At 41.3% G+C, this 23,990-nt stretch overlaps 1 protein-coding gene across 3 annotated transcripts in view; it reads right to left on the reverse strand.

Moving 5' to 3' along the window:
• The window catches only part of pdgfc (platelet derived growth factor c), a 263,449-nt gene that overhangs the window by 35,116 nt on the left and 204,343 nt on the right, over positions 1-23,990 (reverse strand). For 2 of the 3 annotated variants that reach the window (XM_055645722.1, XM_055645735.1), the window contains 2 exons: positions 17,264-17,311; positions 8,036-8,234 (listed from right to left, as the gene is read on the reverse strand). In XM_055645722.1, coding sequence (XP_055501697.1) covers positions 8,036-8,234; positions 17,264-17,311 — 247 coding nt within the window. The remainder of the gene's footprint in view (positions 1-8,035; positions 8,235-17,263; positions 17,312-23,990) is intronic. The other variant, XM_055645730.1, reaches the window with a different exon arrangement.

Genomic DNA, 23,990 nt, shown 5'->3' on the forward strand with positions numbered 1-23,990 from the left:
CAATGGTAAGTGCCTACCTGCAGCTCATCGCGTGTACTCCATTTGGAGTAGCCTAGCAACAGTACGGGTCATGGGTCGTGACCCGACTGCCGTGAAACCTCCATATACAACAACCTCTCCCTCATTGTCAGGAAGCTGAAGGAGCTGGTGGGGGTGCTGCCTTGAAGCAATGGCCAAAAATAAATCAAACCAATTGCTTGGAGACTGAGGAAATTCGGCATGCCTCCAGTGGCTCTAACAAACTTCTACAAATGCACTATAGAAAGCAATCTGTCGGGTTGCATCACAACCTGGTTTGGGAACTGCTCTGCCCAAGACCGCAAAAAATTGCAGTAAGTTGTGGATGTAACTAAATCCATCGCACAGACCATCGCGAATCCATCGCACACTCTCCACCGTTGATTCCATCTACACTTCCTCAGGAAATAGCCAACATAATCAAGGACCTTTCTCATTCTGGTCATTCCTCTTCTTCCTGCTCTCATCGGGCAGAAACCACCAAAGATTGAAATCGCATACCATCAGACTCAGAGGCAGCATCTTCCCTTCTGTTATCAGACTTCTCTTGGTCCTTCTATAACTAGGGCACAGAGCTGATTTTCCAACCTTCCTCATTGCGGACATTGAACGTTTTCTCTGCAACTATGATGCTATGGAGAAAATCCTATAAATGGATGCAAAAGTCTGGAGTAACTCAGCGGGTCAGTCAGCATCTCTGGAGAAAAGGAATAGGCAACGTTTTGGGTCGAGAACCTTCTTCAGATGCAGGGGAAAGAGAGACATAGATAGTACTTAGGAGAAATGAATGGAAGATATGAAAAATGCAACAATAATGAAGGAAATGTAGGGCACACATTAGGCCATTGTTGGCTGTGGGACAAGTGACAACAAGTAACCAAACAATGGCCTATTGTCTGACCCACTTTTCCTTGATTATTGTTGCTTTTTGCATATCTCCCATTCATTTCTTCTAAGTACCATCTATATATCTCTTTCCCCTTTCCCTTGAATTTCAGTTTGAAGAAGGGTCTCGACCCGAAACATCACCTATTCATATTCTCCAGAGATGCTGTGTTACTCCAGCCTTTTGCATCCGTTTTCATTTTAAACCAGCATCTGCAGTTCCTACCTACACATCCTATAAGTGGAGGTTAGCGATGGGAGTGGGGAGGGATGGTCAGGATGGAGGTAATCAGTGGAGTCGGGTAGATGCTTTGGAGGCATGAGGACATTGAGACAAGTGCATATGATGGTTATGATGGATATCAAGAACAATGAGAGATAGGAACCTACCTGAAGAAAGATAGGTGACCAGAACTCCACAGCAGGGGGCCAGGTCTGGTCCAGTTTACCAACATAAATACTACTGCAGATGTTACCCCTCCAATTCAGATTTGCCTCAGTGCTCCTCAGTCTTTGCATCCACAATTGGATTTTGCTCAAGGGACATTAATAAATTATGGTTCACCATCTGATAGCGCTGAAAATACTCAGTGGTCTCTTATGTAAGTAAGTCGAATCCCTGAATAACTTTGACTGAATATTTGAAGCAGCACGACAGTGCACAAAGTTCCATTGCAAAGCACATAAAAATGTTATTCTATGAAATAAAACTCCTAGCTCATTTTACCAAATATGTAGTGTTAGAAAGCACACGTCTGTTTTGAAAATAGATGTCTGTTTCAGTTACAGCACATCATTGGCACTTTGTGAAACTGATAACAACTATTACCGGCCATTATGACAGCTGCTCAGTAACTGTTCAGTGCTGTCCTCAGTAGGGTGGCATGGTGGCGCAGCGGTAGAGTTGCTGCCTTACTGTGCTAGAGACCCAGGTTCCATCCTGACTACGAGTGCTGCCTGTACGGAGTTTGTACGTTCTCCCAGTGACCTGCGTGTGTTTTCTCCGGATTATCCAGTTTCCTCCCACATTCCAAAGACGTACAAGTTTATAGTTAATTGGCTTTGTATAACTGTAAATTGTCCCTAATGTGTTCAAGAAAATGTAAGTGTGCGGGGATTGCTGGTTGGTGTGGCCTGGGTGCGCCAAAGAGCCTGTTTCTGTCCTGTGTCTCTAATACTGAAAAGAAGAATATCTGGGACAACCTTATTCTATTGGGTCACCACACTACAGAGGAAGTTGAACATGCTCTTGATGAGAGGAAGTTGTCATTCCTGCTCTTACCCACCCCTAAATTAACCATAGACCTGCCTGTGGTAGCATGTTTGGCTGGATGGCTGCTACAACTAGGCAGTTTGCACAACCGTCACTTAAGGGCCTGTCACACGAGCACGCGACCTAACGTGGTCGCTTGAGCCGTACGGCCTCGTGGGGCCGGTCCCACTTCCATCGGCGGAGCCGTATGGAGTTGTGCGGAGCTGATCCCGACATGCGCGGGGCTCCGAAAAACTAACAGTGTTCAAAAATTCCGCGTGGCAACGGCCTGCCAGCCCGCAGCCGCCTCGACACCGTACGCAGCGTCTTGACGCCGTACGGCACATGCGAACTTCCCGCGGACTTCGTTCGAAATTCACGTCACTCACTCGACCTCCGCGCGGCCCCCACTTCCGGTTTGGTCGCACTTGCCGCATGCTGGTGGGACCGGCCCTGTACGGGGATCACTCGACCTCCGCGCGGCCCCCGCTTCCGGTTTGGTCGCGCTCGCCGCATGCTGGTGGGACCGGCCCTGTACGGGGATCACTCGACCTCCGCGCGGCCCCCGCTTCCGGTTTGGTCGCGCTTGCCGCATGCAGTCACATGCTCGTGGGACAGGCCCTTTAGTGTTCACTGCATTCAGCGTTATTTGCACCATAGCATCTAAGATAGCACATATAAAATTCTTAAGGGATTGGACAGGCTAGATGCAGGAAAAATGTTCCCAATGTTTTTTGAGGGTCCAGAACCAGGGCTCACAGTTTAAGAATAAGGGGTCGGCCATTTAGGACTGAAATGAAGAAAATCCTTTATACCCAGAGTTGTGTATCTGGGAAAATCTCTGCCACATAAGGCAGCGGAGGTTAATTCACTGGATGTTTTCAAGAGAGAGTTAGATATAGCTCAGGGCTAACGGAATCAAGAGATATGGGGAGAAGGCAGGAACGGGGTACTGATTCTGGATAATCAGCCATGATCATATTGAATGGTGGTGCTGGCTCGAAGAGCCGAATGGCCTATTCCTGCATTTTCTATGTTTCCTGCATTTTCTATGTTCAACATATTCAATGTTTCTATGCTTCTAAGATGTTATTTTATTTCCTTAAGCCGGTTGTAGTGAGTGGTTACTCCAGTCACACACCATGTCAGGCCCATTATCTGATTGGATTGGTTAGGCGCAGGTGCCATTTCACGCCAAAGTGCCAGTCGGCTCCCGATGCACTGGATCAGGCTCTCCACTGCACTTTCAACAAACGCACCATCAGGTCGAGGTTATAAATAAAATGCTAAACAATTAATTTTATTGTACCTCGTTACACGTGACTATAACAGATCTAAACATAAATCTAGATACTGGTTTCTACAGCCAGAGGGCGATGATTCATTCGGAGGCCCTGTCATAATGTTTCCCCTGGGCCAAATGCATCGAAATCCAACCCCAAAGACCAAAGCATTTCTTTCTAAAATACATTATTCCGTTTTTTTTGTATTTACATGTCTCAGCAATCATTGACAAATTATTTTTTGGGCCAAGAGTCTCCAGTTACATGGCAAATTATTAATGAACTGCTGAAGTGAAAATTGAAAATCTGCATGAGCAGAACTCTCAGGGGAGATAGTCATCTGTAACATGCATTATGCTCTACCTCTCAAACTCAGATCCATTTAATTAAATAGAACTACATTTCATGAACTGAGCATTTGATACTCTCTAAGCAAACTGAGGATCCATTTTTACACAATTATATCAGCAGTAAAGGCTTAGCTCAGACCATATCTGATTGTACTTTCTCCTGCTTTATTTTCAGTGTAGTCATAAATTGGGATGTCCTTATTTCTTACCGAGCTGGACAAAGGTATTATTGTTATATTTTAATTAATCCTTTCTCACACCTATCTGGCTAACCTATGGACTTCAAACCTAGGATTAGCCAAGGGTTCCATTTGAATCGTAGTGTCCTTGAGTTACAATTTGATTAACTATATTTTTGACAATAACATTTCTCATGAATCACCTGGATGAAGTTAAATCCCAAACTCAATAATTAACCAGTATTATGCAACAAATACAAATGCAGCATAATATAAGTTGGAAAATTGCAACCTTAAGTTAGGTACTCTTAAATGTAGACACATTTTGAAGTTGAACATAACCTTAATCAATGGTTTAGTTTGGTTTAGTTCAGAGATACAATGCGGTAATAGGCCCTTCAGCCCACCGAATCCACTCCGACCAGCGATCCCCGCACACAAATACTATCCTACATACCAGGGACAATTTACACTTATGCCAAGCCAATTAACCTACAAGCCTGTATGCCTTTGGAGTGTGGAAGGAAACCGGAGATCTCAGGGAAAACCCACGCATAAATCGGGAGAACGTACAAACTCTGTAAAGACAGCAGTCTGGATCGTGTCTTGGTCTTTGGTGCTGTAAGGCAGCAACTCTACCGCTGCGCTACCGTGCCGCTCCAACCTAGACAATACATAGGCATACATAGACTATACATAGACTATGCTTTACAATAAGTCATTTTAACTTTCCATGATATATGGCAAAACTCGTTCAAACATTCTTCATTTTCACTCTGTTGTTTCCAAGCTGCTCCTTTTAGCAGCTGATAAAACTGCTTAAAACCTGGTTCAAACGTTGCAAATAGATGCTCTGACGTGGTGGGCCCTAGCGTAATTTTACCCAGCTGCTGCACGGTTGTAACAAGTGTAATGCAAAAACGCGGCCTGTTTTTAATTGATTGTATGTGGGTGAATTATGCAATTTTTTGACTCAAAGTAAATGCAAGCTATTAACCTGATAGATTGAGATGTGTGCATGTCTAAATCTTGTCAGTAATGTAAATGGTATATCTAAGATGATTCTTGCCCTCCTGTAATTTGCTTAATATTTTGTTAATTCTTGGGTCATGGGTGTTACTGGCAAGAGACACTTATGTTTTTTTAGTCCATTATTGTCCTCAGAAGATATTGAAACATAGAAACATAGAAAATATGTGCAAGAGTAGGCCATTCAGCCTTTCGAGTTAGCACCGCCATTCAATATGATCTTGGCTGATCATGGAAAATCAGTGCCCCGTTCCTGCTTTTTTCCCCCATATCACTTGATTCCGTTAGCCCTAAGAGCTAAGTCTAACTCTCTCTTGAAAACATCCAGTGAATTGTCCTCCACTGCCCTCTGTGGCAGTGAATTCCACAGATTCACAGCTCTCTGGGTGAAAACGTTTTTCCCCATCTGAGTCCTAAATGGCCTAGCCCTTATTCTTAAACTGTGACTGCTGGTTCAGGACTCCCCCAACATGGGGAACATTTATCCTGCCTCTAGCCTGTCCAAGCCCTTAAGAATTGTATATGTTTCTATAAGATCCCCTCTTATCCCTCTAAATTCCAGGTATAGATATTCTTCTATTGCTCATCTTTTACTGACTAGCAATGAGCAACGGGGTTGAAATGCATCTAGATCACGAAAGGTTATCAAATTCCTCTTCAGGGCATCAGTGTGTTATGAGCACAATCTAACTCCTCTGCGCTCTTTTTGTACCTTTAATTTCCAATTTTGTTTGACTGAATATAAACTGCTATCTTGGAAATGTCAGAAATATGATCTACATTGTTAGTCTTGGCCAAAAGATTATTATACAGTAGTATCATCACTGTGCTATGCTATTTAAAGAAACATGGATATTTATAATGATGATTGGGATTTTTAATTCAATTCAAAGGTATTCAAATCTAATTCAAAAATATTCAAATGTATTCAATTCTTACCTATTTCCTTGAGTGAGTTTCTTGAGTAAGTATTTTTTTGCCTGGCAAGAATTTCATCAGCCAAATAGGCTGCTTCCCTGCTGTAAATTTCAATGCATACTACTTATTCAAAATTTCACTGAAAATAATTTAAGCTTTACATTATAATGTATTCCTCTGCAGATATCAACATTGTGATTTGCAGATCACTTTACAAAATGGGCATAACTGCTCTGCTGGAATGGAATACTTTATTTTCACTTGCAACAAGGCAAAGTTAAATTCTTTGCTTGCATACCAAAGATATGCAAATAGTCGTCGCCACATAAATGGCGCTATTGAAGTTACAAAGTACCCCCACGCCGGCTCATCCCTTGTTCTCCCCCCCCCCATGGCAGTCTCCTCACGCGGGGTCCTTCCCCCTCCCCCTCACGGCAGCCCCCCCAAGCCGGGCCCGCCATTGATGAAATTTGTGACAGCTATTCATCAGAAACAATTCACGCAAATTGGAGTATTTGTTCAGTAATTGGGATGAATGCCTGTTTATCCATTGTTTATTGACCTCATATTTGACGTGCAACATCTAGGTAACTGCACAACAAATTCCAACTGGAATTATTTTTCATTATGAGTCTCATTTAACCACTAATGAAATCTATCTAGATCAGCGTTTCTCAACCTTTTTACCCTTGCTGAACCCTTGAAACAATTTTCATCTCAGGGAACCACTACATAAAAATTATTATATATCTTTTTCTTTCTCTTTCATAAACTTAAAGTTCATAAGTCAAACATAAGGAAGCACAGACAGGACTGATGGAGACCGTGCATGCATTCAATTCAATTCAATTCAATTCAATTCAATTCAACTTTAATGTCATCGCACAAATACAAGTATCAGTACAACGAAATGCAGTTTTGCGTCAGTCCGTAGTAGTTGTACATAAAGAAAAACAAAAAAAATAGAAAGAGGGAGGATACAGAATAATCAGGAAATACAGAATGATTAAACAAAGGGGACGGAGGGACCAGAGAAATCTATCGTCGGGACTCCGAGTTCAGCAGTGTGATTGTGTTGTTATAGAAGCTTTTCCTCATCCTACTAGTACGTGACCTGAGGCTCCTGTACCGCCTCCCTGATGGGAGGAGGGCAAACAGTCCATGGTTGGGGTGCGAGGGGTCTTTGATGATCTTCCCAGCCCGTCTCAGACACCGTTTTTGGTGAGGGCATCCATGGCAGGGAGCGGGGCACCGATGATGTGCTGTATCATCTGTAGTCACTTGATGATACACAAATTCGTCACGTACAGCTCCTGTCCACTGACCACTAAAGGCCATTTCACACCAGAGCCGTTTAGACATCGCTAAATATATTCCCTATGATTATTATACTTTTAAATGATATTACAGGTTGAAGGCTTTATTATAATAACCAAGAATTTCCCAATCATATGCCGTAGGTGTATAATAAAATTACAAATATGAAATTAAACAAAAAAATAACTAAAAAATGCATTTTAATCCATTTTGAGAGGCGATCAACCTATAATTAGCCTATTTATGACTTTTTCTCGGAAGCCCTGGCAACCTCTCGCAGAACGCAGGGGGAGGGGGAGGGGGAGGGGGAGGGGGAGGGGGAGGGGGAGGGGGGGGGGAGGGGAGGGGGGAGGGGGGGAGAGACCTTCGACCCCCTGGCAACCCACTAGGACCTCCTGACGACCCACCTACGGCACGAGAATTCTCGCTACTCTCCGTGGCGACTTGCAGAGACCATAATGAGACCGCGGCTAGTTCCCAGAATGATGGAACTCCTCACGACCATGAAAGCGACTACCCGGCAACCACCCGTGAACATGTGGCAACCATGTGGCGACTGCATAGTCTCCTGCAGTCACCTAAACAGTTGCCTAAGTGGGACAGGCCCATTATTGCAATTTACAGACACACACTCACAACATTTTTGAAATTATATAATTCAATTGAATTAAGGAATTTATGAACTTTAGAATTACATTTAAATCAGAATTCATTTCTTTTAGAACAATTCTTTGCTTAGCAAGATATTGGCATGCAGGTATAAATTCTAATGGTTGGCAGGACAAAAGTGAAACAGATACTTGCCTCTGGATTTTCTACCGTGTACAAAAGCCTTTCCGAGCATCTGCCACGTAGGTTTGTACAAGTCATCCAAGTCAAGTTGCCATCGCTCCGGTTCCAAGTACTTGATCAGCTCTTCGACTGTATCAAAGCCTGCAACAGCCTCATTTAAGTTATCCAGGGACAGAGAAGGTGGTGGCACTGTTGGGCTTTCAAAGTGGGCCTGTTATTAAAATCAAAAGGAATACAATGATTAGAAGCATCAATTTATGTTACATTGAACCGATACTGTTAAAATAAGGTTTTTAACGTTTTTTTTTCCTGTACAATAAAGGAAATCGAAGAATTAATAGATATTGTTGAGTTACAATCCAATAAACAAGAGATTGCACTGAACTCCTGTTCTTAAAATCTGTCGACTTTACAATTTCCTCTGTGTTTTTCCAAAGTTGTTATTCACTTTGGGTGCAATCGTCAATCCAGCTTCCAATTATATTCAAAAGTGGAACTGTTTTTCAAAGTGAAGTTTAAGCTAGTATACATAACCAAAACCATAAAATCTTCCATGACCCAGTTTAATCGGGTAGTAATTTAGACAGCATTCATTATTTACCTTCTCAAAAATATTCTTCAATATGTCGAAGAGAAAGTCTGGTTCTGATTGATTGAATCTGATTATAACACAAGTAAAAATTTATACGTAGTGTCTAGACAACCACTTGTGAATAAACCAATTTTAACTTCATGAAAATCGTTTTTTAAAGAATATTCACAAATATTTGCAAGATTCATTGCTATATGGTAGTCAGGTTCATAGTAAACTGTGTTCTTAATATTTGAATATTTTTGCCAGGTGCCAAGTAATGTTTTTGTGTATGAAACTTCAGAGCCACGTAAAAGTGCCACAGTGTGCAAAGATTATTAGTTTAAATTGTTTGGAGATTTAAAGCCATTTTGGGGGATTTCAGGAAGGGAACTGATATTCACCCTCAGCACACAAAATAAATCTAGCCTGCTACCAAACCTATGCTGGGGGTTGTATCAAATGTTGGGGCTGTTTGTTCAGCAAAGGCTCCTTCAGCTAGATGGGCAAACATGTATTGTATAAACCAATTACTTAACCCTTCACACATGCAGAGTTACAGTGACGCAGCAACAGCGGTACCATGAGTTCAATATAAATACAATTTGAGTCGCTAAATGCCAACATTTGCAGGACGCATGGAAGCTCTCATGGTTCTGTGTTGGTTTAGGGGAAAGTTCGAAGAGCAAATAATGATGGAATGAGTTGAAACATTACCCTGATTCCTAACCACCTCAGGATAAAATCTTTCTTCGGTTCATATTCTTTATGCCTCAAGGTCCTCTCACAGTTCCTTATCTCCCACCAGTTCTCTAGAACCTAATCTCACACCAGTAAGGCTGCACCCAGAGGTTTACTTATTCCACTAGTCGCAGGCCCTAAATTCCAAATGGTTGTCGTGATTTACCCAGTTATTACTTCCCAGGAGGTTATATTCTCACCCCGATACTAATCTCCCATTGTTCAATGTTCTCACTCTCATCTCATCTCATCTCATCTCATCTCATCTCATCTCATCTCATCTCATCTCATCTCATGTTCCTCTCACCAATTATGGTCCTCCCACAAAACTTTATTGCCCACCAGCCTAGTGCACTCTCAAGTGCTGATCTCTCATTAATTAATATTCCCTTCCAGGTGTTTTAAAACATAAGTTAATGCTCATGTCCCACCTGATGAGGTTCTTTCCCCCCAGCCCCAATTGGCTCTTAATTGACTAATTAAGGTGCTGTCCATCACACTATCTCCCACCAATGTTGGCCCATATCTTCTGCTAGATAAGGATTTCTCCCACGTTATCATCTCCCACCAATTAAGATGCATCTCTGGTTCATAAACCGAACCGCTAAGATGCTTTCAAAGTCATTATCTCTTCCTGACTAATTGTTTCCTTTGGTCCCTTATCCCCTTCTAATTAATGTCCTTTCCCAGTTGCATACTTTTAATTGGCTTATAAAGTATTCTTCCTAGACCCAATCTGTCATGATAATGTCCTTTCCTAGGATCTTTTCTCAAACCAAGAATCCAGTTGTTATATTAATTGTAGAAAGGTCTGGATCCTTTTCTCCAATGAGTTAATATCTGTTCCCAGGACCTTCCATCTCACTCGTTAATAGACAATAGACAATAGGTGCAGGAGTAGGCCATTTGGCCCTTTGGGCCAGCACCGCCATTCAATGTGATCATGGCTGATCATCCCCAATCAGTACCCCGTTCCTGCCTTCTCCACATATCCCCTGACTCTGCTATTTTTAAGAGCCCTATCTAGCTCTCTCTTGAAAGCATCCAGAGAACCTGCCTCCACCGCCCTTTGAGGCAGAGAATTCCACAGACTCACACTCACTGTGAGAAAAAGTGTTTCCTCGTCTCTGTTCTAAATGGCTTACCTCTTATTCTTAAACTGTGGCCCCTGGTTCTGGAGTCCCCCAACATCGGGAACATGTTTCCTGCCTCTAGTGCGTCCAAGCCCTTAACAATCTTATATGTTTCAATGAGATCCCCTCTCATCAATGTCCTATTGCGGGATCCTAGTGTTCCAAAATGTACCATCATGTCACAATGTTTTTATTTTAGTGATTATCTTTATATTCTAGTGACACACTGGCACCTTCGGCAACAGACTGGTTCCACCAAGATGCAGCACCGTACGCCAAATGAGATTATTTCTCTCTGTGGCTATCAAATGGTAAACTCCTCCTCCTTCTGTCATGGGGTAGACTGACTCCCCTCCCCCCCCCCCCCCCCCCCCCCCCCCCCCCCCCCCCCCCCCCCCCCCCCCCCCCCCCCCCCCCCCCCCCCCCCCTCCCCTTCCTTGCACAACCCCCACCCCCCCCCATTTCCCTCTTGTTGGGATACTGTTGGCAATAAATTTTCCTGGGATAAATAGTATCATAGTATCGTATCGTATTGTATCGTATTGTATGATACGACTGTCATCTTCCAGGACCTCATCTCCCTGCAATTACTGGTTTAACCCAGGTCCTCATCTCCTGACTGTTATTATCTTCTCCAAGCTGCAAATGCCGCAGAGGTTATTGTTGTCTCCCAGGTCCTTATCTTCCAACATTTATTGTCCTTTCCCATGTTCTTATCATCAAGTTGTGGTCCGTTCCTAATTCTAACTTCCCACCAGTTAAAGTGCATTTCAAGTTCCTTATTTCCCACCTGTTCAGCTCCTTTCCCTGCAGTTTATCTCTATTGTGTCAAGATATTATTCTCTGATTTACTTACATTTGAAATTTAACATTTCACTCTCAAATCTTCCCTCATTCCAAGGTTACAAGCCTGTCAACAGTTCAGCTGAATTCCCAGTTTTTTTTTAATTTCCCCATCAGTTAATCTTTTAGTTTGGTGATACAGCACAGAAACAGGCCCTTCGGCCCACCGGGTCCGCACCAACAAAATATTGGCCATCAGACAGAAAGTACTGTGTGACTGACCTGTCTGGATGTGATGAGTGTGGTAATGCAAGTGTTGCTGCTTGCAACCCAGTACTTTGTAATCTCTAACACCAATTTGGCTCAGGGGACAAAATGTTATAGCTCCAAATTTGGTGATGATACTAAATTAGGTGGGGTTATGATTATGAAAACAAAGTTGTAATTTGAAAGAGATAAAGCCAAGGAGAGTCAGCAAGCAAGCCATGGCAGCTGGAATATAAAGTGAAAAAATGTGATGGTATGGTAGGGGTGGCACGGTGGCTCAGCGTTAGAGGTGTCATCTTACTGCACCAGAGACCCGGGTTCAATCCTGACTACGGGTGCTGTCATAGAAACATAGAAACATAGAAAATAGGTGCAGGAGTAGGCCATTCGGCCCTTCGAGCCTGCACCGCCATTCGATATGATCATGGCTGATCATCTAACTCAGTATCCCATCCCCGCCTTCTCTCCATACCCCCTGATCCCTTTAGCCACAAGGGCCACATCTAACTCCCTCTTAAATATGGCCAATGAACTGGCCTCAACTACCTTCTGTGGCAGAGAATTCCACAGATTCACCACTCTCTGTGTAAAAAATGATTTTCTCATCTCGGTCCTAAAAGACTTCCCTCTTATCCTTAAACTGTGACCCCTAGTTCTGTCTGTACGGAGTTTGTACGTTTTCCCAGGGTGCTCCAGTTTCCTCCCACACTTCAAAGAATTACAGGTTTGTAGGTTAAATTGCGTTTGGTAAAAATTATAAATGCTAGTGTAATGAGGACCGCTGGTCGGCGTGGACTCGGCGGGCTGAATGGCCTGTTTCCGCACTGTATATCTAAACTAAACTGCTCACTTTGGGGCAAAAAAGAGAAAACAAGAATGTTTTTTCAAAGGCTAGGATGTAAGGTGGTGTGAATATTCAAAGTTGCCCTCATACGCAACTCACAGGAAGGATACATATATGTGAAGCAAGCACTTAGAGAGACAAATGGGATGTTAACCTTCATTATGAGAATTTAGAATCAGGAGGTAAAATACCTATCTGCAATTAAGGTCATAAGAAATAGGAGCCAATCATGGCTGGTCTATCTCTCCCTCCTCACCCCATTCGCCTGCCTTCTCCCCCATAACAACAGACAACAGACAACAGGTGCAGGAGTAGGACATTCGGCCCTTCGAGCCATTCACTGTAAACATGGCTGATCATCCACAATCAGTTCCCCGTTCCTACCTTGTCCCCATATCCCTTGACTCCGCTATCTTTAAAGCTCTACCTAACTGTCTCTTGAAAGCATCCAAAGAATTGACCTCCACTGCCTTCTGAGGCAGAGAATTCCACAGATTCACAACTCTCTGGATGAAAAAGCTTTTCCTCATCTCCGTTCTAAATGGCCTACCTCTTATTGTTAAGTACACTTGTACTAATCAAGAATCTATCTATCTCTGCCTTAAAAATATCCACAGACTTGGCCTTCACAGCCTTCTGTGGTAAAGTATCCCACAGATTCACCACCCTCTAACTAAATATATTTCTCCTCATCTCCTTCCTAAAAGAATGTCCTTTAATTCTGAGGCTATGACCTCTAGTCCTCTCCACATCGACTCTATCCAAGCCTTGCACTATTCTGTATGCTTCAATGAGGTCCCCCTCATTCTTATAGACACCAGCGAGTACAGACCCAGTACCAACAAACGCTCATCATAGGTTAACCTACTAATTCCTGGGATCTATCTTGTAAACAATTGTGGCGTGTATTGGCGATACTGCATCCAGTGTCTTGTGTGCAGTTTTGGACTCCTTACTCATATCATCCATCATTCAAAGGACACAAGACTGACAGTAGTTCAGCTCCTTGCACAGTTTCTTATTTCCCACCAGTTAATCTTCTCTCCTACATCCTTGTATCTAGATGCTCTCCAAGCGGCTTCATTCCATTTAGTTACTGTTCTTCCACAGGCCTTTATCCGCCGGTGATTTAAATAGTAATCCAGGTTAATGTCATGGTGCTCTCACTGGACCTTAACTTCCTGAGGCCCTTATCCCTCTATATTTGTTATCTACTCGTGTCTTGTATCCAAACCACTTAAGGTCACCACACCACCATTGTGGGCAGGATATCAAATAACGATGAGTCGGAGTACAGGAAGGAGATTGAAAACCTTGTGTCCTGGTGTGGAGACAACAACCATTCTCGCAATGTCAGCAAAACAAAGAATATCGTGATCAACTTCAGGAAGCAAAGCGATACACATACTCCAGTTTGCACTGGAGGCGCTGAGGTACAGATGATTGAAAACTTCAAATTCCTCAGAGTAAATATAACCAATGACTTCTTCTGGAACACCCATGTTGAAGCAACGACCAAGAAAGAGCACAAATGCCTCCCCTTCCTTAGAAGGCTTAAGGTGTTTGTCCTGTCCCCAACAACCCTCACCAACCTTTACAGATGGGCTGTGGAAAGCATCACAGCCTGCTTTGGGAACAACTCCACCCACAGCCGCAAGAAATGGCAGAGAATTGTGGATGCAACCTAGACCATCGCACAAACCAACCTCCCTTCCATTGACTCCATTGCACCTCACCTTAACGGCCAGCATTATCAAGGACAATTCGTACCCTTGCCACTCCCTCTTCTCTCCTCTCCCATTGGAAAAAGGCACACCTCCAGATTCAGGGACAGTTTATTCCCAGCTGTTATCAGCCAACTGAACTATCTTACCACAACTAGGGAGCAGTCTTGAACTGCAATCTACTTCATCGGGGTCCTTCACACTATCTTTGATCAGACTTTACTGGCTTTACCTTGCACTGAACATGTATTGCCTTTCTGCTGATGGAATAGCATGCAACAAAATAGCTTTTCACTGTACCTCAATACAAGTAACAATAAACCTAACTAACTAACTGACAATAAACTAAACTAACTAACTAACTAACTAACTAACTAACTAACTAACTAACTAACTAACTAACTTACTTACTTACTAACTAACTTTCTGGCTAACAGTAGAATTTAACAGATGTCATGAAATGCAAGGAAGAAGCTTCGAGAAGTGCCAGAAATTGTTACATGCCTGAGGATTGGGAGCAATTTCAAAAGAGACAAGGACTTGGTGTAGAAGGGCAAATTAGAATAGCCACATCCTGCTCCTACTGAGGGACTGCAGTGAAGAATTACTAAATTGCCTCCAGGAATGTTGGATTTGACATCAGAGGAGAGGTTGAGTTGCCACGGCCTTTATTTATTATTCTCCAGACTTTAGAAGAACGAGATAAAAAAATTAATAAATATTTCATTACTATGTTTACATATCTGTTATGCTGCTGCAGGTAAGAATTTCATTGTTCCGTTTCAGGACATATGACAATAAAACATTCTTGACCTCAGCTGGACTAATGATACAGATAATGCGACTTTGCAAGCAGATGTTGTGTTTCATGAGGAGGTGATTGTACTCACAACATTTCAAACCTTTTACATCATGTTCAAGGCAAAAGTAAGAAGCATGCCATAATACTTTCCATTTGTTTAAGTAATTACAGCACCAATAACACAAAAAAATCCCAGCCGTATCCATGACAGAGCAGCCTGTTTGATCGGTCTCCCAGAGATTACCTGAACTGTTATTCCCACAACTACAGTCACACTGTGGTTGCAGTATGTGCCATCGACAAATTAATTGCAGTATTTGCTCATCCAGGCTGCTTGGACAGCAGCTCCTAAATCTGTAGTTACCAAAATTCTGGCTCTTCAAAGCGTAATCGGTGAACAGCTTTTAAATATTTTCTGATGAGATCAGCAATGAAAGGCAGAACTTTGAAAAATCCTACAAAGCCTTGGGCCCAGCTCTTTGTAAACCAACTATGTATTTCATGTTCCTTGACATCTTGTATGGGAATATGTGGAACAGGAAAAATGGGAATTCCTTTCATTGCTCACATTGGAGCAAAAATTGGAGAACACAGCTTGTGTTTTCATCCATGCTGGGTAAATTAACAGGTTTATGTCCTGATTATGCAAGTGTTCACCTAGCTACAATGATCAGTGAATCTATTAGTAGCCAAGTCTGGCAGCCACCAATGAGAGAGGTTAGGTTCCTTACATTGATACATAACAAGTGTAATTGAAGTATTCTTCTGTACAATTTATTTACGATCAGCCAAGCAACAGTCAGACGTGCTGTGTTCATGATCCTTTGTTGCCAGCAAAAATGCTCTACTGATTCTAACAATGGTGAGATCACACAATTAGTGACACTAATTCTTCTCCCAGGACTTACCATTGAGTTGTCATTGGCAAGGCAATTGGGCTGATAGTTGGCACTTATAATAAATTGCTTGGTTGTAAAGATGGCCCAAAGCTCAACTCTTGGCTACTCTCAGGGTCCACGATGATATGCATGTATGATTTGCTAGGATTTATGCAACAAAGAACATTCAAAATCTCAGTTGCTCGTGTGCTATGTCGACATCTATTTTTATCCATTTGCAATGAAACATATATCTAAGCCCAAAATGTTCTCAATTGGTCCACCTGAATGTTTTTTGATTCTGAGATTTCTATGAAAGAATTTAGACAAAATGATTTTGCAGCCTTCAGAAGATTGCACAGATGTTTTTGTAATCTTAGTATAACTTGACCCCAGAAAATAGAGTTATAATTATGACAGACTTGTGGTTTCTCAGTGATAAAAGCACTTACACAAGTTTCAGGTTTTACGCATTTTTTAAAACATCTATTATTCTAAAATTCCATACAGCTTGAGTAATTTTATGTGCTTGTTAGTTGCAGGTTTGAAGGGTATTTGGGAGACGGGGGCATTTTGAAATATTAATGCAGAATATTTTCTGCTTTCCTTTTAAGTACATTTGAAGTAGTATGTGCAGCTGATGCATTATAATTATGTCATCTTATTTCACAAGACTGTCTTTTGCCAAGATCACTGCCCAAATATTTTTTTCTTGCTATTCTAATCAGTATTGCACATAATAAAATATTACAAACAGACACAGTTTCTAGTTAATTTACAGTAACTAGGCTATTTTTATATGTATCATTTGGGGCTTAGACGTTATTAAATAAAAATACTTGAGCACATATATTCACACATGCAGACACAAATATATATGTGGACAGATACACCATTTAAAAAATATCTCCGATAACATAAACAGCTGCATTATATTTCAACTACACTCTGTCTAAGGTTTATGCCAATCTGTTCAAAGCCCTAAACTTGGATAGTGTATTTCAAAACCTCATTTGGACTTTTCACCTCAGAAATACTTGATCTAACAAGGGAAAAGAGGTAGGAATGCATAGCAGATTTGTCCTTAAAGTTTAATAAAGAGAAGGGAAAACTGCCAAGGATTAAATGTTGCTATTGATTTATTACATACCAGCTGAAACTCTAGCAAAATTTATGATAGATTGTGTCAATTTTCTTATGAAAAACTATTTAAAGCGTAGCGTCTGAACTTGCCAGGAATAAGTGACAACTCACTATGCGACCTAAATATAGCAAATAAATCCACTTCGGTCTGAATGTCTGTTTATATTTCAATTTTTAGGCCTATTTTAGATATGGTAATTTTAATTTTTAAAGCTATATGTGTTTATTCTGTTTTTATTAACTGCACTGATGGGAACTGATTGAGAAACAATTTTTTTGTTTCATCTGTGTATGTAAGTACTCAGTTAAAATTACATTAAAGTAAATACTGAAATACTGAAATACTGAAATTACCGTTTTGAATGTAGTTGCCTTCAGAAGCGTGTTCCTATTCAATTTAGGCTGTAAAAACAAAAGCAGATATGAGAAAAAATATGTAATTGTTTCCCGTTTCAAAACTTGATCCAATCTATCTCTACCAGCTCTTTTATTTGCCTATTGATCATTTTCCTGAAAAAAAAAGTAATTGCATAAGCTCTTTACAGTTTATGAAAGTTCCCAATATAAATTCTGTTCTGGAGTCACAGGCAGAAGATGTAGGCTTTCTCTATTGAAATTGCATAAAGGAAAAGTGAGTTTTAACTAAAGACGATCTTGCTGTATGGATCACCTATCAACTAACGTATTTTAAATGTTCAAGCAACAGGAGAAATACTATTTGTGAAGATTATTATATTAAAACCGTATAATCTGAGGAGTAATCTGTTACAGGTGAAGCAGTTGCCACAAGCCCTTCCATGTTACTCAAATTGTCAGGTTACAGATATACATTCAGGCAATTGGATTGAGGACAATCTTTGGCATTAGCATTCAAGCCAAAATACTGAATATGCTCGTAAAAGTTCTAATTGTCTCAAAATACAATGTTGAACTGCAGAAATATCTTCACAAAAACACTACACCTTCAGGTGGTTTATTTCTTTCATAGTATGGTTTTTTCAAATGATCAGGAATCAAAATTTCTGTCTCTCATTCTGCCATTCTTTCTCCCATTTCTGTATTTTTCTCCCTATGTGTCATTTTTCAATTCCCTTCTCTGCTGTTCATTGTCTCCCAATCATTCTCCCTGTTTCCTTTCGGCCAGCTCACTTTGACTTAAATCAAATAGCTTCCCACGTAGTAATGCAGGCATAAATTGTCAGGTCAAGCCTGTGCTTCAAAGGATCCAGCGAACACTGTTGTTGTGAGAATCGCCTGGTGTATCCATTCCTTGTCACAGGAAATTAGATACATTTTGATTTTAGATTGGCCCCTTCAAATTTGAATAAACTGACTAATGAGCCATCTGGAATGGAGTATAACTTCACAATAATGTAAGGCAGACAGGTCGACTATTGAAAGTAAAGGAGAGAAAATGAAATGTGTTATCATGTTTGAAGATACTGAAATGTTAAATATATGAGTGCGTATTTTGTACCTACAACAACCATGGCATTCAACATCATTGCAAAAATGGAAAAGGTCCATGCCAGTTTAAAAAAAATAAACATTGTTCCCCAGGAAAAGAATAAATGTTGTTTTACAGTGTAGTTCAGAAATGATGTGTGATTTCTGGACATTGCACTCATCCAAAAAGAAGCACTGGTATTGCATTACATTGAAGAATCAGAAAGAGAAATGCACACACATTTAAGGTTTTTGTTAGGAAGGAACTGCAGATGTTGGTTTACACTGAAGACGGACACACAATGCTGGAGTAACTCAGCGGGACAGGCAGCATCTCTGGACAGAAGGAATGGGTGCTGCCTGTCCCGCTGAGTTACTCCAGCATTTTGTGTCTATCTAAAGATTTTGTTACTTCAGGAAGTGCCAAATACCAGTGTATTGGAACCCTGACTGAAATAATCTGAAAAATTGAACCGACCCATCAACAAAAAAAGACTATCATCTGCTATCTTCCGTAAGGATTAAAAAAATATGCTGAAGACATTCATAGGTCAATCTGTGGACAGATGAACATAAACTGCAATTTATGCACTTTGTTTTCTTACTTCAAATGTGCATCATCCGTGGTATAAGTAAGCTTTTTCATAGATTTATTATTATTATTATTATTATTATTATTATTATTATTATTATTATTATTATTATTATTATTATTATTATATTTTGATGAGTAAAGACACATTTAAATAAATTGGTATATATAAAGCAATTGAAGCCACAACTAATTTAATAAAACTTGTCTGCATTTATTCTTGGTCAAAAGTTATTTCACTGTTATAAACTTGGAAAAGCAGGTAAAAGTGGCAATCATCAACCCCACTTCTATTTCTCATTTTCTTCAACCAACAATTTTATGATATGGAAGATTGTGAATAAATAGTTAATGCCGATTGTAATGTCTGAGATTTTTATCTTCGTTAATTATTTTCTATCATGTTAATTATTTGTGCTTTATCATGTATAATGTTCATATGGAAGCAAGCCAATTTTTCACTATTCCCAATCGTAATTAGGATCTCAGAATGACATTGGAGCGAAACCTGTTTCAGATGTCATGAAAGCCAATACCAAATGCCAGGGAAATGTTTAAGGAATGACGTTATGCTGGAATGCTGGATACAACTCTCTATGCATATTAGCAGTTGCTACTGTCAAAGGTAGGAAGCACAATGCATTGATGAACATGGTCAGCTGCCAAACTTGATGTATAAAGCATGGTGCTTTAAAGATGGCTGCCACTAGATAGCCATATTTATCTTAGCTCAAATATTTACCAATGGAAAATGTGTGCAGGGGATTGGGCCAAACATGTGATGAGACTGCAATGTCGAATGGGGACGGTTTTGTGATGGAAGCATAGCTGGAAATGGGCCAGCCACAAACTGAGCCAGATATGCACTGATAGCCAGAAGCCAGCCTGACTGGAATGTGATTGGGACTGGGAGGTGGAAAGCAGATAGCATGGTGAGTAACAAGGGCTGATGTAACCGGGGGGGGGGGGGGGGGGGGGGGGGGGAGGTGACCGGAGTGAATGAAGGGTGCCTGTCGGAGGGTAGGACAAGAATGGAGACTATGGAGTGAAGAGATACATGTAGATATAAAACTAAAGCAGCGAGATGTCAATGACACAGAAACATAGAAAATAGGTGCTGGAGGAGGCCATTCGGCCCTTCGAGCCAGCACCGCCATTCAATGTGATCATGGCTGATCATCCACACTCAGTAACCCGTGCCTGTCTTCTCCCCATACCCCTTGATTCCGCTAGCCCCTAGAGCTCTATCTAACTCTCTTTTAAATTCATCCAGTGAATTGGCCTCCACTGCCCTCTATGGTAGAGAATTCCACAAATTCACAAATCTCTGGGTGAAAAGGTTTTTTCTCATCTCAGTTTTAAATGGCCTCCCCTTTATTCTTAGACTGTGGCCCCAGGTTCTGGACTCCCCCAACATTGGGAACATTTTTCCTGCATCTAGCTTGTCCATTCCTTTTATAATTTGATGTGCTTTTATAAGATCCTCTCTCATCCTTCTAAATTCCTGTGAATACAACCCCAGTCATCCCAATCTTTCCTCAGATAACAATTATAGTGTTTGTTAGCAGTGACTCTGCCTGTTATGTGCTTCATATTATCAAGAGCCTGCTTACACTAGTTAGTTTGAGTAGCAGCACGGAGATGCGATGACTGCAGATCCTTCTTTGCTGTATATCGATTTAATAAACATGTGTTGCATCTTAATATGTGTTTGAGTCAACTCATTACAGATACTTTACAAGGACGTTGCCAGCACTGGACGGTCTTAGCTATGGGGAGAGGTTGAGCATGCTGGGACTCTATTCCTTGGAGTGCAGGAGGGTGAGGGGTGATCTGATAGAGGTGTATAAATCATGAGAGGAATAGATTAGGTAGAGGCACAGTCTCTTGCCCAGAGTAGGTGAAACAAGGTCCAGAGAACATAGGTTTCTGGTGAAGGAGAAAAGATTTAACAGGAATCTAAGGGGTAACTTTTTCCACACAAAGGGTGGTGGGTGCATGGAACAAGCTGTCAGACGAGATAGTTGAGGCAGGGACTATTCAAATATATAAGAAACAGTTAGACAGGTACATGGGGTTGACAGGTTTGGAGGGATATGGACCAAATGCGGGCAGGTGGTAGCTGGGGCATGTTGGTCAGTGTGGGCAAGTTGGGCCGAAGGGCCTGTTTCCACACTGTATCATTCTATGACTATTGACATCTTAATGAATATATGATTACACATATATTATATCACTTTTCCTGTCATGGTCAACATAGCAATTAGATGCAGACTGAAAACCTAGGCAACAACTGCCAAATCAAATTGATCGCAATCTTTTCCATCCTTCTCTAGAGCCTCCTGCAGGCATTCATTGACATTTAGCGCTGGATATCTAGGTGTGGAATCAGTGTCGGCAGCATTCTGTGTGCCTGCTATCAGGCAGCTTAAAGGACTGTACTTACAAACTCTCGAACATTTACATAAGGCAGGCTATGTTTCTGCAACACTGTTGTACGTTGTGTACTCTTTCCAAAAATACATTCCAAATTATAATTGGTACTTAGTTAAACATTACTTTTTATGGTCAGTAAGAAACTTAAGAAAAAAAGGCAGGATTGCTTTGTTGCCAGAAGCATGCATCATGGTTGAGAAAACATTTGGTCAGACAGTGGATATAGAGACCCAGGTCTCCACTCTAGTTAAAGCCTAACGGGATTGTTGGAAGATGGAATAGCCAATACATCTTAATAAGTCAATGGCTATTTATTGACAAACCTATATATTTAAAAAATGTTTTTGTTTAGTTTATTGACCCTGAAGAATCTGCCTCTTAATGTCCATGCTTCCTTGAATTAGGTCCACTAAGATGAATAGGCAGAAGAGGAGCAACAGCAACATCTTTAGTAACAAACTTAATATACAGCAGTAGTACCTCAGATCAAGTCAAGTCAAATTTATTGGCATAAGCATCGGTACAATGAAAATTGTGCTTGCAGCTACATCATGGGCACATAGCCGTAGTCAACACACAAAGGCATAACTGATACATACATTCTACAAGAAAGTGAGAAGTGAAAGTGTGTAAAGAGCAAGAAATTTGTGCAAAAACACAATTAGAAAACAAGTTTCAGGTGGTACAAGAGGTGGTCCGCAGTGTTCCATTGGGGAGGTACAATTAGGGTTGTGCATGTTGGATCAGGAAGCTGATGTGTGCAGGGACATAGCTATTCCTGAGCCTGGTGGTGAGGGACTTGGGGTTTATGTATCTCCTGCTCAACTGTAGCAACAAGTAGAGGGCCTTAAGCAGATGGTTGGGATCCTTAATGATACATGCCATTGTCTTGAGGCAGCCTCCCAAAGACACTCCAAAGACATACAGGTTTGCAGGTTAACTGGCTTGGTATAAGCAAATTGTCTCTAGTGTGTAGGATAGTGTTAGTGTGCGGGGATCGCTGGTCGATGCGGACAGAGCAGACTCTGGTTCTGTATCTGTACTGTATCTCTAAACTAAACCACCATCAGAGCTCAAGGCCATTAGGGGGCTGACTCGATCTCCTCAGCTGTTACAAAGGCAGTCTTTTATCTAGACAGATGCTGTCACCATGTTGAGTATTGGTTAGGGGAAGGGGCAGATATATTGACATTGTGAAGGATACCAACAAGGATGAGAGTTGGGAAGCAGTTGTGTAATACTTTGGTTAGGCATTTGGAATATTGTGAGGAATCCTGGTAATCCCTTTGCAGGAAGGATGCAGAAACTTTGCAGAGGGTGCAGATGTAGTTCACCAGGATTTGCCTGGATTACAATATTAGCTATAAGGAGACGTTGGATAAACTTGGATTGTATTCTCCGCAGTGTCAGAGGCTGCAGGGAAACACATAGAATTCATAAGACAGACAGAGTCTTTTTCCTAGGGTAGAAATGTCAAATAGTATAGGGTACAGCTTTAAGGTGAGATGGGAAAAGTTTAAAGGAGATGTGCGGGGCAAGTTTTTTTATACAGTGAGTGGTGAATGCCTGGAACACAGTGCTCGGGGTGGTGGTTGATACGGACATGATGGTGTGCTTAAGAGGCATTTAGATGGGAACATGAACATACAAGAAGTGGAAGGATTTGGATCACGTGCTGGCAGATGGGATTAATTTAATTTGGCATCATGGTCGGCACAGACATCAGAGACCAAAGGTTATTTTCTTGTGCTGTACTTTTCCATGCTTTATATTCTAAATGCAGCTCATGTGGCATCACCCCCATTGTAAAATGACATGCTTCTCTTCCACTAATTTACAAAGTGTAGACTGTAAAAGATGAGTCCCTGTCTGAGTAGACTCAGCTAACCCGGCAGTCTAAGCATCTGTTTGAATCACGGGAAAGAGCAGAATTTGATATGCTAAATGCAGGGCAGATTCATCTAAGCTTCCATGAAAAATTAATGGCTGGGTTTCTGTAAAGTTTTGGCTGCATTGCTAGTCAGCTCTTTGATATGTCCTTCAACACGTTTTACAATCACTTCTTATTCTTGGCCAAATGTTTGTGCCTATATCCCCAGGGTTGCATGAACACATTGTGTTTTGGCATCAATATCCAACCCATCCACATTTTCACTTTTATAGCTATAACTTGCCTGCAGGGTTGCATTGCCTGATGATGACTCCTAAGGAGGAAGATTATTGTGAGGCTGAAATACTCAACACGTGAGGCAGCATCTGTGGAAACAGAAAAAGTTAACAGATTTCTCTTTCCACAGATGCCGCCCCATCTCCTGTGTGTTTCCTGAATTTTCTATTTTTGGTTCAGATTTCCAGCATCTGAATCTTTTTGATTTGCATTACTCCAAGGTTGATTATCAGATTTGTATCGGTTTATTTTGTTCAATTACGGAAGTGGTCTTCAGCGGAAGTCCAATGGCATCTTTCGTGTTGTTGGAGCTGCACCTTCCAGGCAAATGCAGGTTATTTCATTGTATGCCTTTTGGATGTCATCATATGCCTTTTGGATGCTCTGCAGAGTCAGGAGGTGAGTCGCCCAGTGTGGAACAAGCACTCGAAGGCTATTGT

The sequence above is a fragment of the Leucoraja erinacea genome, chromosome 1, assembly GCF_028641065.1.
Source record: "Leucoraja erinacea ecotype New England chromosome 1, Leri_hhj_1, whole genome shotgun sequence".
Classification (NCBI taxonomy): domain Eukaryota; kingdom Metazoa; phylum Chordata; class Chondrichthyes; order Rajiformes; family Rajidae; genus Leucoraja; species Leucoraja erinaceus.